At 42.1% G+C, this 15,970-nt stretch overlaps 1 protein-coding gene across 1 annotated transcript in view; it reads left to right on the top strand.

Moving 5' to 3' along the window:
• Nucleotides 1-15,970, top strand: part of doc2a (double C2-like domains, alpha) — a gene marked incomplete at both ends in the record, with an annotated part of 125,533 nt that overhangs the window by 32,630 nt on the left and 76,933 nt on the right. The window contains 2 exons of the mRNA XM_080522543.1: nt 318-444; nt 794-853. Of these exons, the coding sequence (XP_080378669.1) occupies nt 318-444; nt 794-853 (187 nt within the window). The remainder of the gene's footprint in view (nt 1-317; nt 445-793; nt 854-15,970) is intronic.

Here is a 15,970-nt window from a genome sequence, read left to right as displayed (position 1 = left end):
CTGTCTCTCTCTCTCTTTTTGGTCTGTTTCCCTTCATCCGTGGATTCCTCCTCCCCCTCCCCTCCCTTGTCTCCAAGGGATTGTCCCTTATTGCTCTCTCTCTCTCTCTCTCTCTCTCTGTCCTTACTCTACTCTCTCACTCCATTCCCTCCTCTCACCTCTCCCTATATATTCTCCATCCCATCCTTCTGGGATTGTCCCTTATTGCTCTTTCTCTCTCTCTCTCTCCCTCTCTCCTTACTCTTTCTCTCTCACTCCATTCCCTCCTCTCCCCTCTCCCCTCTTTCTATATATTATCCCTCCCATGCTTCTGGCAGGTTGTCGGTGTGTGATGAAGACAAGTTGACTCATAATGAGTTCATCGGGGAGTCCCGGGTGCCACTGAAGCGAGTGAAGCCGGACCAGACCAAACACTTTCACACCTGCCTGGAGCATCCACCCCCAGTAAGACACACACACACACACACACACACGCATGCACACACACACACACACACACACACACACACACACACACACACACACACATACACACACACACACACGCATACACACACACACACGCACACACGCACACATGCACGCACGCACGTACGCACACACACACACACACGAATAGAACCCAAAATATAACACACACACACGAATAGAACCCAAAATATAACACACACATACACACACTGTTTGTTCTGAACTACTGCATCCCTTTGAGTCTTCGAAGTGCTTTGAACAGGGATGATGAACATTCAGAAAAGCGATGCTCACTTCCATTCTCTGTCTTCCTCCATCCCAGCTCCCCTCTCCAACCGCCATGGGTGCAGCCCTCAGAGGAATCTCCTGCTACTTAAGAGAGGTGCTGTATACTCCTGCCCTTCCTCCCACTCTTTCTCCCTTTCCCAGATTCTCTTTGCTCTCTGCTCTCAGCAGTTTAAATTAATTTGAATTTCAAGAGCAGCTCTTTGTTCACCATGATTAGAAGAAGTCGAAGTCAAGAAGTCATTAGCAGCCTCATTACCATCCTTAAGTAACCTAAGTTGGCCTCTCCAATGAGTGACATGGGAAATTACATTTGAGAAGGAAATCTGGAGACAGGAGAGTGGAAAGATTGGGAACAGAACATGAATATCTTAAAATCTGAATGAGCTCTAATGATAAATAGACCCAAAACACAGGAGGGTGAGTGAAGTAGGGAGGGCTGACAACCAGGGTTCGAGTTATGTGGGAGCCAATGGGAGCTGAGCTCCCATAGAGATGGTCTGAGGCTCTCTGAGCTCCCATGAAGGCAGTAAAATCAAAAATCTGTGGGGGTCGCTAATAATACATTACCACAACTATTATTTGATCAAAATGTCAATGTAATGAATATTATTTAATTTATATTATAAATATTGTAAAATAAACACGTTTTCCAAAAGAACTACGCGCAGCATTAATCTCCTGTGAATGACAGAGTATGCCTTTGACTGCCTGCACTTCACCACCAAGACACCATGGGGCGCAGTAGAATATTGTGCAACAGCAAAAGGTTGATTAATCAGCTGTGCGGTAAACCGTTGGAACACACAGTGCACAGCTGATTAATCAATTAAACCAATAGAGTGAGACACCAGTTGCCTTTCAGGAAGTAGTGAGATCGTCCTAGCCTATTATTGAGAAGCAAACATTCATTCATTAGCTATACAGGAGTATATACATACAGTAGTAGCTACCATGCCGCCCAAAAAAAGGCCACTGCTGCCGACCGGGTCATCAAGCCTAGACAATTTCGGGTTTTTATCAAAGACAAATTTGACCCTCTCCCGTTCATCCAATCTTGGATAAAGAAAGGACATCGGACGTCAGCATCATGGGTTCCAGGACCGCGACTGCAGCCTACTGAAAACAGACCACTTTGGTCTATCCTGTCTCCGTAAAGGTAAGGTGGCTTTTACTTTTTACTAACCTAGTGTACTAACCTAATGTATTTTTCGCTCCTTCTGTATAGCAAAAATAACACAATTACTGGCCGAGATACATATGTGACTATCGCTTTTATAGCTGTTGTTTCATGTGGGGCTGTTGATGTGGTGAAATGAGTAGCCTGCAGCTGTCAGGATATGTTGGGATTTGAGGATGAGGATGATGTTTCGGTACCGGTACCGTTTTTAAAGTATCGATTTGTCACCGGTATCGAATAAAACCCAAACTGTACCCAACCCTAACTATATGTTTACATGCCAACTAATTAGCTAATTCATTTCTGTCATTTAGAGCTGAGGGGAGCAACAGAGAGACGGACAACAGGACAGCAACAGAGAGACAGACAACAGGACAGTAACAGAGAGACAACGGGAGAGGAGAGCAATAGAGACAGAACTGAATGCACTGAACTTTTTTTTTATTCTTTGCATTATTAACACTGTTGTGTTATTGTGTTATTAAAGTGTTTAAGTGTTTTATGGTAAAGCATTATGAGTGGTGTGTGTGTGCAGGGTGCTCGTGAGTTGTATATTTTGGGGAGGGGGGAGGCTTGTGTATGGGGGCAGGGGGGTCCTCACACAAAGGAGTAGCCTAGGGCCACTGACCACCTTAATCCGCTACTGCCTATAGCTAATTAAAACTTGTAAGTCCCATCGCTGTGTGGGCATGATTCGCGCGTGCATGAGAACATTTCGCACTGTTATTTTGGAGACCCCCACAGAGTTCAGCTTATAACTCGAACCCTGCTGACAACTGATCCTTGTGGTACACCTGCAGTACAGACCCTCAGGAAATATAGGATGAAAACATCCTACCCCCCTCTCCTTCTGTGAAAGTTTTCTACTCACTTTTACTCTTCTCCTTTCAACGTCTTCTTTCTATGCCTCCTTTTTTCACCTACTTTCCAACCTCTCTCTATTGGTGCTCTCCTGTTCACTAAGTATCCCACCCCAGAGATCCTCCTTCACCCCAGTAAAGGAATAATTGACCAGGTAGCGGTAAGATCAGAGAGTATTATGGGAAAAGGAGATGTCGCCGTAGCACATTCAGAGCGGAAACACAATATGCTTGTGAATGGAGGGATGAGTGATAGGTATTGGAGGGGAGGGGGAGCCTGTCCAAATGCATGTGAACAAAGTAGGTGAATAAGAGATGGTGGACAACTTGAGGTTGTCAAGTTCGAAAAACGAGTGACATGACTGGTTTTTGCTTTGAGGGATCAAAGAGAGAGAGAAGGGGGGGGGGGAGTGTTAAGAGAATTAGAGGGCCTGATAGAAGGAGGTATAAGGAAAGGAAAGGGTATTAGCGAAAGGACTGAAAAGAGAGGAATGTGGACTGGTAATTAGAAAGAAAGAGAGATAGGAGAGAGGGAAAAGAGTCTTGTGCCTTAAATATAGAATGAGATCTGAGGGGAATATTGAAACTCCTGATTTAGATTGATTATTGGAAAGAGGCCAGTTTTGTGTGTGTGTGTGTGTGTGTGGCTTGGTGAGTGATGGATGGCCATCTGTGGTCTAATCGCATAAATCTGAATATGAAAGCGCTGTGTGGCTCAGACTTTCATTTGCATTTCTAGCCAACCCACCTGACCCCTAGTTTACCTAACCCTACCCCTGATTATTACCTGAACCTCATCATCATCATCATCATCATCATCATCATCATCATCATCATTAGCCTACATTCTTTAATGTAGTCGTGACTGATGGCATATGTTTAGCCCCATTTCCAGATCTGATCAACTTTTTGACTGTTGCCTGAGACCTCTCTCACACTACCCTGACACCTCAGCACCCATAACACATCAATGGGCATCAATGTGTCTCTAGATGAAATGTTAGAGTTCACCATATCTCACTACGTTCTCCACGATGGAGCTGTATCTTCATACTGTAGCATACCTGTCAACATTGGGATTTGAAAATAAGGGATATTTTCCAAAAAATAAGGGAAAATAAGGGATATCCCCCCTGCGCACCCCCGGGTCATCCTCTCCCCCCCCCCACCATCCACAAACCATACCCCTTACATTTAGACTGTACACACAGTCAATCCTAACATCACCACTAGACAACCATAGGATACCCCTTACATTTAGACAAAGCTATACACTGTCAATCAACCACCTGCTTCAGTGCAACAAGAATTAAGTAGTTCCTACATTAAGTAAGTGACTACAGAATCAGATACCTGGTTGAAAGTAAAATACTTTGAACATCCCTGCATGAAAACACAAAAGGGCATCTAAATTCAGCACATTTATTTATACATTACTTGACACCATGATGTCAATGGGAAAAGAGCGGCGCAAAGCTACCAGCCATCATTTCAAAACAGCGATAAGCGAGGCAGTGTTCGTAAAAAACGCTCTGGAAATCTGATCACCACTCATGGAATGCCTCTTATCCAATCAAATTACTTGGTCCCTTTATGACGTTGCACCTAGTGTGCGTTCCGGCACTCTCAGAGAAAAATTACGAACGCAGCCCAAGAAACGAGAAGAGACAAGTCAACTCTGACATGGATATAGCGATTGTGCGCATGCGTCTAACAATTAAGTGTTAAATTATATTTTATTATAGGTTAAAAATACGGGAGATTTACGGGAAAATATTTAAACGGGAGCACAGCGGGAAAGAAAGGTAAAATACGGGAGAATCCCGGGAAAAACGGGAGGGTTGACAGGTATGTACTGTAGAGGTGTGTGAATGACGACACTCTTGGTTATTAATAATTGTGAATATGAATTACGCTCACTGTTTATTTTACATACATTATTTTACATGATACAAGCACCACTATGTTGGACTTAAAAATAGAATAAATAATTGATTAACCGATTATATACTGTATATATTGGAAAGAATTAAGAGACCACTTTCTTAAATCAGGATCTCTACATGTATGGCAGACATTCCATTCCAGTGTCTGTTGAATTCCAACACAGGTACATCTCATTCTACTTAGTGACATACTGATTAGTTGATCACCTGAACCGAATCTTATTTAACAAGGAAAAGTATAAAATCACTATCCTCTTGCAATAGGACCCACTGGATGGCAAAAACAGTGCTAGTGGTACCTCCAAAGTAATAGGAATCAATACTATTGACCATGCTAAAAGAGTTGAAAAGAAAAGTTTTGAGTGAGGAAAAGAAGGGTTCACTTCTGGCTTTACTGGCAGAGGAATACAGTGAGCGTTACGTTGCTTCCATCCGGATGACCGCCAACTAATTTAAATGTCACTCAACAACCATAGGATGACATCAAGTGACTTACAAAAAGAATGAAAAATGGCAGCTGGGATGGAGTGCATGGTGAAGACGGATCGAAACAGGCTCCTAGCGGCAGGGCTGAAGTCGTGCAAAGCTCGAAAAAAGCCCTTCATCAATGAGAAGCAAAGAAGAGCCAGGCTGAGGTTTGCAAAAGACCATAAGGATTGGGCTGTAGAGCAGTGGTTCCCAACTGGGGGTACGCGGACCCCTAGGAGTTTATTATACTAGTAATTTCATAAACCTGTTACTAAAATGGTACGCTGCAACTTCAGCTCCTCCCAGACAAGTGATGACTGTAACACAAGTGGTCGTCACGTCACATTTAAATAACGTTCACGATCACATTTGTGCGCAAATCAGCTAGGCCTGTCACTTAGCAACCAACTGCAAAGACGGACAGATGGCTAAAACGTCCAGCTACAGTCACAGTCAAGAAAAATTTGGCAAAAAAGAAAAAAGGACCCCGCTATAATCTGGAAAAATATGTTTCATGGGGATTTACATGTACGTCAGCTGATCCACCACAGCCACAGTGCTTTTTCTGCGGCGAAGGCACAGTCCTGGCTAATAATTCAATGAAGCCATCCCATTTACCAGAGCACCAAACACCTAGCAACTGTTGGTAAAACTGACAACTTTTTCAAGCGAAAACTGTCAGAGTTCAAGTCCAGTCAGGCTACACTGAAGGAAGTGGCAAGTGTGTCAAGCAAATCACTGGAGGCGTCCTATGCTGTTTCATTACTGGTAGCTGGAAGTAAAAAAAACACATTCAATCGCAGAAGATCTGACTTTGCCTGCAGCTATGACTTTGGCTAAAACTATGCTGGACAAGAAAGCAGCTGACGCACTGAAGTTGGTGCCATTATTGAACAATACCGTCTACCGTCGGAGTGATGATATGTCCATAAATATTGTCGGACAAGTGGTGGATAAAATGAAGCAAGCAGGTCAGTTCGCTTTGCAATTAGATAAAATTACCGACACTAGTGGGGAGGCTCAGCTGCTGGCTTTTGTGCATTATAAAGAAGAGTCGGACATAAATGAGCATATCTTGTTTTGCAAGACGCTGCCAGGAAAGACAACAGGCAAGGAAATCTTTCAGATTATCGACAGCTTCTTCAAAGACAACGATCTGGAGTGGAAATCCTGCAGTCACATCTGTACCCATGGAGCGGCAGCAGTGACGGGTAAAGTGCGTGGGCTGCTTGGGCGTGTGATGAAGGTGAACCCCCAAATGAAGTGGATGCACTGTATTACTCACCTGGAGGCACTCGGCAGCAAAAGGATGAGCCCTGAGTTAAGTGCAGTTATGGATGTGTTAAATTTATTTCATTAGGATAAAACCCTTGAGATGTGCCATCTCGTTTTCGAGGGGGTCCTAACAATACTACATAATACATCATAATAACAATACATATTACATAATAACAGGATGACGCAGTTAAGGTGATTAACTTCATTCAGTCCCGACCAATGAACCACAGACTGTTTCAAATTCTTTGTCATGGCAGCGGGTCAGAGCATGAGGAGCTACTGCTTCACACAGACGTTCGCTGGCTGTCTTGTGGCAAAACGCTGCTGCGGCTCTATGGTCTTCAAGATACGCTACACCACAAAGACACCCAAGTACCTGTCAACATACTTCCAAAAAGTGAACAACGTCCACACATACAACACCAGAGGAAGCTCCACGAACCACGTTCAACCGCGTTGCACCACAAACAAGGGGTTAAACTCGTTTGCAAACTATGCAGTAAAGATGTGGAACGCCCTTCCTATAATCTTAAAGGAGTGCAAAACACTGCCCATCTTCAAAACCACTCTCAAAAAACATTTACAGGAGGCTGCAATCCGTAACTGGACCCTCTAAAACAAAAATCAGATTAAAAGACCCGAACTACCCACTGTACATACTTTGTGTTTTGTCCCCCGCCCCCACCTGTGGTGTATGTCCCCACCTGTCCTACCCGCTGTACATACCTTATGTTTTGTTGTATTGTTCTTCCCATGATGGATGTACGTTTATCTTGTAGATAGTAATAGTTATTTGTCTGTATTATCTTGTAGATAGTACTAGTTCTTTTCTTATGTCTGTCTTACATGTAACGATGAATTGAAAATCAAGGACCCCAATTGAAATAAGCCAGTGGCTTTCTTGGGTTTTTATCCTTTTAGTTGACCTTGTATGTAATATGTACTTTCATGTACCTACTTCTGCAAACCTTCTAATAAAGTTTTCAATCAATCAATCAATGAATTGTGGCGCAGTCTGGTGAAATGTACAACCAGAAGGCAAAGTAATTTTTCTGTTTTTTACATGTGCTCAAACTACAGATGCTTTCAAATGATGCGTCATACATTGAAATCTGAGAAAAATTAACACGACACGACAGGCGTATTTGAATGTTGGTACACCTCTAACACTGAATGGGACTCTAAACGCAGCCACAGCTACGAACACTGCTAACAGCTAGCGGCTAACAAAACACATCGCTACGAAGGTCTAAACTGTATTTTAATAACATCACAACATGCTGAGAGAACATCGACATGCTAAAAACACATAACTACACTTAACTAACACATAACAGTTCTTGCTTTTGTTGTTTATTAAGCTACTTGTTGGATACTAAAATGAAGAATATAATTCTGAGTAGTTTAAGACTATTTATTGAAACACAGGTACAAAGTATACAGGATACATAGCTGGTAGCTGGAGGTCTGATGGTCAGCTGAGGTGAATAAGAGAGAGAGCTGCCCCTGTGCTCTCTACTTTTGGCGCTTTTCCACTACCGGGCTGAAGCGGGCCGCATTTGTATCCGAGCCGTGCCGTACTTTCAGAAACGCTTCTCCATTATACGGAGCGACCCGGGACTAGGAGGAGTTACGTGTCATAAGAGCGCTTCACTGTAATAAGTGCCGCTATACAGCTCAACGGGGGGAAATGCGATAAGAATTATGTCAAAATGCAGCATTATCATGCACAGATCAGCCTTAAAACATGTAACGTTAAGTGCCTGTTACTTGCCGCTTTCAGTTCGTCACATCAACGGGGGAAATGCGAGATGAACTCTATGCGAGTTCTATAAATTCCTCCGTTGAACGGAAAGTCCTAAAGTGTTTTAGCCATCCCCCTTTCCACTGGTAATAAGGAATTGGCAAGAATAGATCGATATAAATAGATCAACATTTATTTTTTATTTTTTTTATAATCTGTTTATTCATTTCTTTTTTTCATCAAAAAAACACAAAACACTTGAACAGAAAAACAAACAACAGGAGAGACAGACGCCACAAACGGGGAAAAAACAAAAACAAACAAGATACAAGTAATACACAAACAATGAAGCAGACAAACAAAAATAAAAATATATAAATACATTTAAAAAATAATAAAAACTAATCTGGGTACAAAGGTACATTTCTTTTGGGGGGGTATGCATGGCAGGGCGTGAACATAATAATCAGACAGCCATCCATCCATGATCTCAGAGCTAAAAAAACAAAACAGGGAGAGCCACTTATGTACTGCGCAGTCCTTGCAGTAATGTAGAGGCCAGTCTTGGGCCAATAAAGGCCAGATATGGATCCCACATACTGTGGAAATGGTCAGTTCTGGAGTGCAACATTGCTGTAACAAATTCACAAGGAATGCAGCTCATAATAATGTTGTGCCAGGAGTTCTTTGAAGGAGAGGCTTCTTTAATCCAGTATAGTAGAATGTTCTTCCTTGCAGCAAAAGTGAGCAAATTAAACAGTCTCTTGTGACTGGGTCTTGTAATATGACAGTCGGTAAAGCCAAGAAGCAGATTTACAGGGTTAAGCTCAATAGGTGCATCAAAAATAAAGGTCAGTTCGTCTACTACACTTGACCAATAATTCTGTATCTTCGAACATGACCAAAAACAGTGAATAAAATCACCAATAAAGGTTTGACATTTACAGCACATTGGGGAAGAATCTGGATACATTTTGTTTTTGAGTGCAGGAGTTATATGTATACGGTGGAGAATTTTTAGTTGAGTTGATTTAAATCTTTGGCATATGTCCAGACCTGCTGCCAGTCTGGGGCTCCAATAGAGATACCCAGATCTCTTTCCCACGCCACTTTAGTGGCCAGGGAGGTAGGCGGTAAAATAGAGATTAAACATTTATAGAAAGTGTTAATTCGTACAGGAACTTGGAGAGATAAGATCTGTTCAATCTGTGAGACTGTGTTGTTAGTTATTAATGTGCTGTCCTTAACAATAAAATGTTTAAGTTGTACATATTTAAAATGATCCGATTTGAGAAGGCCGAGCTGATGCTCTAGCTGAGAGAGAGACAGTAAAGTTTGCCCCTGAAACATATCCCCGAATACCTTCAAGCCTTTTGCATGCAGTTTCTTAAAGCCCCTGTCCGCACGGCCTGGTTCAAAATCGGGGTTATCTAGAATTGGAGTAAGGGGAGAAGTTAATTCAGCACGACCCTCTATCTTACGAGTACAATTCCAGGCTTTCACTGTACATAGTGTAATAGGATTAGAGCATGCTTTTTAAAGAGATTTAAGGTCTTTAAGAAAAAGCAGGTTCCAAAGGGGGCATTTAGATTGAGAATTCTCAATATCAATCCAAACTGATGTTGGGTCATTTTTAAACCACTTTGCCATTACACAAAGGTGCACCGCTAACTGATAGAATCTAAGATTGGGTAAATCTAGGCCCCCATCGGAGCCAGACACTTGGAGTTTAGCTAGCTTCAACCTTGGTCTCCTTTTGCTCCATATGAAAGAGCTTAGCCATCCCTCGAGTTCTTTAATGACCTTATTAGATAATAATAGTGGAATCATTTGTAGAGGATAGAGAAGTCTAGGAAGAATATTCATTTTGATGAGGGCAACCCTGCCCAACCAAGAGAGAGGTAGAGGAGCCCAGCGGTCCAAATCTGCTTTAATCGAATTCAAGAGAGGTGGAAAGTTATATTTATAAAGCTGATCATATGCTGGAGTGATGAATACTCCCAGATAGCGGAGGCCAGCAGGTGACCAGTGAAAAGGGAAGGGTTCTAGTTGATCAGGGATAGATTTCAAAGATCCTATGGGCATAGCTTCTGATTTATCAAAATTTATTTTGTACCCTGACAGGGTGCCGAATGCAGATATTGTCTCTATGAGGTGTGGAATTGATGATTGAGGACGTGAAATAAACAATAAAACATCATCAGCATACAGTGAGATCTTGTGCTCTCTCTCTCCTACCCTGATGCCAGATATTAAAGCGCATTGTCTTATCGCCTGTGCCAGGGGCTCAACAGCCAGATTAAAGAGCAATGGACTGATGGGGTCCCCCTGGCGGTTTCCCCGTTGTAAGGGGAAGTTGTTAGACCTCAGCCCATTGGTCAATACCGCTGCCAGAGGGGAATTATACAGGATCTTAATCCAATTAATAAAATAATCTCCCAGGCCAAATGCCTTCAAAGCAAAAAACAAATAGGGCCATTCAACTCTATCGAATGCCTTCTCGGCATCTAGAGAGAGCACAATGGCTGGATATTTAGAATCCTGGCAAAACTGGATGATATTGAAAAGCCTTCTGGTGTTATCGCTAGAATGTCACCCCTTAATGAAACCTGTCTGGTCTACATTAACAATACAGGGTAAGACTTTTTTCCAGACGCATGGCTAAGATTTTGGAAAGTAATTTTTGGTCTGAGTTTAACAAAGCAATTGGCCTGTAGGAGGCACACTTTTCAGGGCATTTATCCTTTTTTAAAATAAGAGAAATATTGGCCTCTCTTAGGGATTGTGGCAAGATCCCAGTTTCATAGGAGTGGTTAAGCATGGCTAGCAATGGATCAATAAGAATATGGCTGATCTCCTTCAGAAATTCGCAGCCATAGCCATCTGGCCCTGCCGCCTTTCCAGAAGGCATGGATTTCAAGGCGGTGAGCGCCTCCTCTCTAGTTATTGGGGAATTGAGCAGGGATTTTTGGGCTTCAGTAATTTGGGGGAGTATAAGGTCATCAAAGAATTCATGGAGCAGAGAACGGAAGTTGTCTGGTTGTTCTGATTTATATAGATTAGAATAGAAAAGTGCAAACTCACTATTAATGGTTGTAGTGTCAAATGATTGGACCCCGTTATGATCTAAAATGGACACAATAGTTTGGGAATTGAACCTCTTTTTAGTAAGATTAGCAAGATATTTTCCTGATTTATCACCAAATTCATACGTTTCTTGTTTAGCATATTTTAAAATATGTTCTGCGTCTTGGATCAATAGGGTGTTTAACGCGGATCTAACAGCTGACACTTCCCGAAGTAGGTTTGCAGATGGAGATAGAATGTACTGTTTTTCTAGGTCAGCTAGTTTAGTTTCAAGCAGTTTGCTCTGTGCATTCTTTTTCTGTCTCTTAGCTGCCTCATATGACATAATTAGACCTCTGCAAAAGACCTTACAAGTTTCCCACAAGGTAGAGGGATTATTCGATGAGGATGAGTTTATGCAATAGAATATCTTAAATTCAGAGGTGATATAAGAAATACATTTGTCATCTCTAAGAAGGGATGGTTTTAGTCTCCAAGACCTGGTCATTGCCCTTTCCTCAGATAGAGAGTATACCATGTAAAGTGGAGCATGGTCAGATAGTTTAATATTACCCATAGTGCATGAGGATATCAGGAATAGTTTACAACAGGGAATACAATAATAATCAATCCTGCTGTAGCTATTATGGGCGGCAGAGAAACAAGTCAACTTCAGATCATTTAAATGGAGTGTCCTCCAAACATCCAAATATCCAAAATCTTGACAAAGAGAATTAAGCACTTTGGCCTGTTTTGAGATAGGGGAAGAGCTAGGGGGGAGTTTATCATTTTTTAGATTTAAATGACAATTAAAGTCTCCACCAATAATTTGATCATCTGAAGCAAATTCATTAAATGTGGTAATCACATCAGAAAGAAAATCCGCTGAGTAGCCAGGGGGGCAATACATGTTCAAAAAAGAAAATGATTTACCTTGGACAGTCCCTTTGAGCATCACATAGCGACCTAAATTATCTTTAATACAATCAATGGGGACAAAACTTAGATTTTTACTTATTAAGATGGCCACACCTCTACTGTTGGAAGAATAAACTGTAGCAAAAACCTGACCTGTCCAGACTTTCTGGAGTTTAGTAATACCCTTCTCCTCCAGATGTGTCTCCTGTAAAAACACAACGGAACCACCCTCTTTCTTTAAAGATGAAATAACAGCTCGAATTTTTGCAGATTTTTGGAGACCACGAATATTCCAAGAGCAAATTTTAATATTCCGTAACATAAATGGGATCATAGAGTGAATTCATGTCCATAATAACGTTATTTTCGTTAATAACTCTAATTAAAGCAAATTTAGCATCACGAGACCAGTCAACATTTAGAATATAATTCGAGTCCCTCACCAGAACATCATTGACTGCAAAATAAGAGATAAATATTCCATAGGTAGGCCTATGCACACTCATCCCCAGGCACCCATAAGATGAAAAACAAATTGAACAGGACATACTAAATACGTAAAACAGCGTAATAGACATAAATAAAAATGAAGAAAAAAGCATTGCCCAAAAAAAAGGCCTGAGCCTGACTTCCCCTAACCCCACAGAAAAAAAGTGGAGTTGTGGCAGCAACAAAACGATCGGTCCCAACCATTGGCGCTCTGGACTGATACAACAGCCTTTTGCACAGGTGCGCTCTCAGGGGTAAGTGGTCTACTTGTCCACACAGCGCCTAAGGTCGATAATAGGCTATAGAGTCCAACTAAAACGTCTCAAAAATAAACTAATCACACTTGGGCTGGGGCAGCCTACCAGTCTTAATTTACTCCAGTGTAGGCTTGATTTTCTTGTCATAAAACTCAATTGCCTCTTCCACTTTAGTAAAGGTGTGTGTTACATTTTGGAAGGTGATTAGTAGTTTCGCTGGATATACTATTCCATATTTCAGAGTCGTTTTACGCAGAAGAGCCCTCACGGGAGAAAAAGCGGTTTGTTGACGACGAAGCTCCGGCGGGATGTCCGGGAAAATATTCAGCGTATCCCCCTGGTAGATCAGCCTGCCTGCCATTCGCGCTGATAGCCGCTGGACAGCAGTTTTTGTTTTCTGCGCTGCGGTCCTACACGGTGAGCTATTGAGAGTAGGGCCGACTCCTTCCTTAAACAAACTGCAAAGTAAATCTTGAACAAAAGCAGTCGGCTTTCCCTTTTCAGCCCCATCTTTAATTCCCAGAATTAGAATATTAAACTTTCTAGAGTGATTCTCAAGAGAGATGGTTTTCTGGAGTAAAACATCATGCTTATCTTTGAGGGAGTTGTAATCCTTTTCCAACTGGTCCACCCGGGAGCCTGTGTGCGTCGCCGCCTCCTCTAACGCTTTTACTTTAGAAACGCAGTCTTTGAGGGAGCCCTCTAAGCGATCCAGTGTTGCTTGTATAGGTTTTAGGCCCGAAGAGATTTCTTGGCGAGCGAGGGCATTTTCCTTGGCCATCTCGTCCCGTAGGAGAGCGATTTCCATGTGAACAATGTCCTTAATTAATTTGCCAAATGCTTCTGGATCCATTTGTTTGCTGCGTGTGATAGAAGGCATCCGCTTCTCCAAACGCTATAAGTTTTCTTTTTTTTCTTTTCCCCCTCGGACAGTCTTGACAAAGAATATTATGTTCGATTTATAACAAATGCTATGGTGTCAAGTATTTGACCAATATTGCCGTCAATAACGCATAGTTCTGAAATTAAAGGAGCGCCGGTCGGGAGAACAAACAAATTACGACATGCCACCGGAAGTCAAAACCGGAAGTTTCAACATTTAAAAACAGATGAAGAGAATGATTACAATATAGAGATAAAAGTGTTATTACTGGAACTGTATTCTATTAGCGGGATAAAGCACTCTCTCTATTTCGGGCTAAACTGCGCAGTGTAGCCGGCGTCCTGGTTCCTCCAGCAACCGGACACTTCCATAAATAACAACAAATATGTAATATGTAAATATGTATAATACCACGTTCATTGATAAAATGACGCCAGGGATGGAAAGGGGTGATGGCAGTTTTAGAAGGGGGATGATGAAGCTCTGGACTATGGAACGGCACAGCACAGCACAACGGGGGGAAATGCGATAAGAATTATGTCAAAATGCAGCACCATCATGCACAGATCAGCCTTAAAACATGTAACGTTAGATATATAACGTTATACAGGGAGCGATGTATTTCTACGGAAAGGCTGTGCTTCTCTCATTGTGTGTGCTTTGTGTGTTGTGTGTGCTTCTCTCATTGGAATGACGCGTGGCTCATACAATCGCCGCGTTTGTTATAGATACGAGTGCAGCGCTGTCTTGCTGGTAGTCAAATATATTTATTTATACAGCATATGGATGTTACGTGCCTGTTAGCCTACTTGCCGCTTTCAGTTCGAGTAGATTTGTAGTTTAGATCTCGCAACCAGGGATTGGGAAGCGATGTATTTCTACGAAAAGGCTGACTGACGCGGGGCTCATACAATCTCCGCGTTTATAGAGTGCTCCGGTGTCTTGCTGGTAGTCAAATATATTTATTTATATATACAGCATATGGATGTTACGTGCCTGTTACCTGCCGCTTTCAGTTCTAGTAGTTTAGATCTCGCAACCAGGGAAACGCCAACAAGACGCGAATCTACCGGCATTTGACTCATGAGTGAACGGCGAAAATGCCTGGACGGCACAGCTTGGGATTCCATTGAAGTTACAGGGAACTATGTGTGAAAGAGACTTAAATGTTGAAATAACAGTAATACAATGTTCATTGATAAAATGACATAAGGGATGGAAAGGGGAGATGGCAGTTTTAGAAGGGGGATGATGAAGTGCTGGACTGAGGAACAGCATAGCAGCACATCGCCATAATAGCGATTTTTTTGTTATGCTTGTTGTAAATAAAAGTTCTATGATGCATTGAAATGACATTAAACTAAGATAATACGATGGTTATCATATTTTTTCAAATCTTTATTAATACGTTATTACAGAAACAGTAAGTGACATTTTCCTAGAGCGAAATCTGTTGTGGTATTTAAAAATGGCGGTTAGTGATGAAATCTATGAACATGGGATGACGATTTCCATTGACCAATCAACGGTGTGCAGCGTCACACGTCACACGCAGCCTGGCAAAAAGGTACCCTTCGGCCCTATAGTTCCTGCTCGCGAAGGGTAGCTAAAGAACCGAGCCGACCCGAGCCGAGCCGACCCGGGCCGACAAATGGAAAAGCGCCAAAGAAGCAGGTCGACCCGGGCTGGCCCTGTAGTGGAAAAGCACCATTTATGTCCTTTCGTATGCAAATATAACTACAACAATGGCCCTATCACAGTCACTACATAGATGCTTAAGGTGTGAGGAGTAGGAGACCCCACAATGATGTCACCTGGCCTAAAAGTCAGGGGACAGGTCACAGATCACAGGAGCCATTTTATAACACAGCCAGGTTCCATTTTGTAAATGACCATATGGGTTTTAAGAACAAAGGTTCGTAAAACCCCCACAGCCAGGAGAATCTTACAGAACTTATGCAAGTCAAAAGGCAAATAATACATGCCCATACTATACAATTCATGTATGTGTGTGTGTTCAAGTAAAATATACTACACTTTTGAACATGACCTAAAACGAAAGTATGTTTACAAGTCAAGTCTCCCTTACCGGTAGCCTCCGGCAAACGAGAATAGTGAATCCAAT

Source organism: Nansenia antarctica (assembly GCF_963989245.1).
Source record: "Nansenia antarctica genome assembly, chromosome: 2".
Taxonomy (NCBI): domain Eukaryota; kingdom Metazoa; phylum Chordata; class Actinopteri; order Argentiniformes; family Microstomatidae; genus Nansenia; species Nansenia antarctica.
Note: the sequence above shows the minus strand (reverse complement) of the source record. Positions and strands in the feature narration are given on the sequence as shown.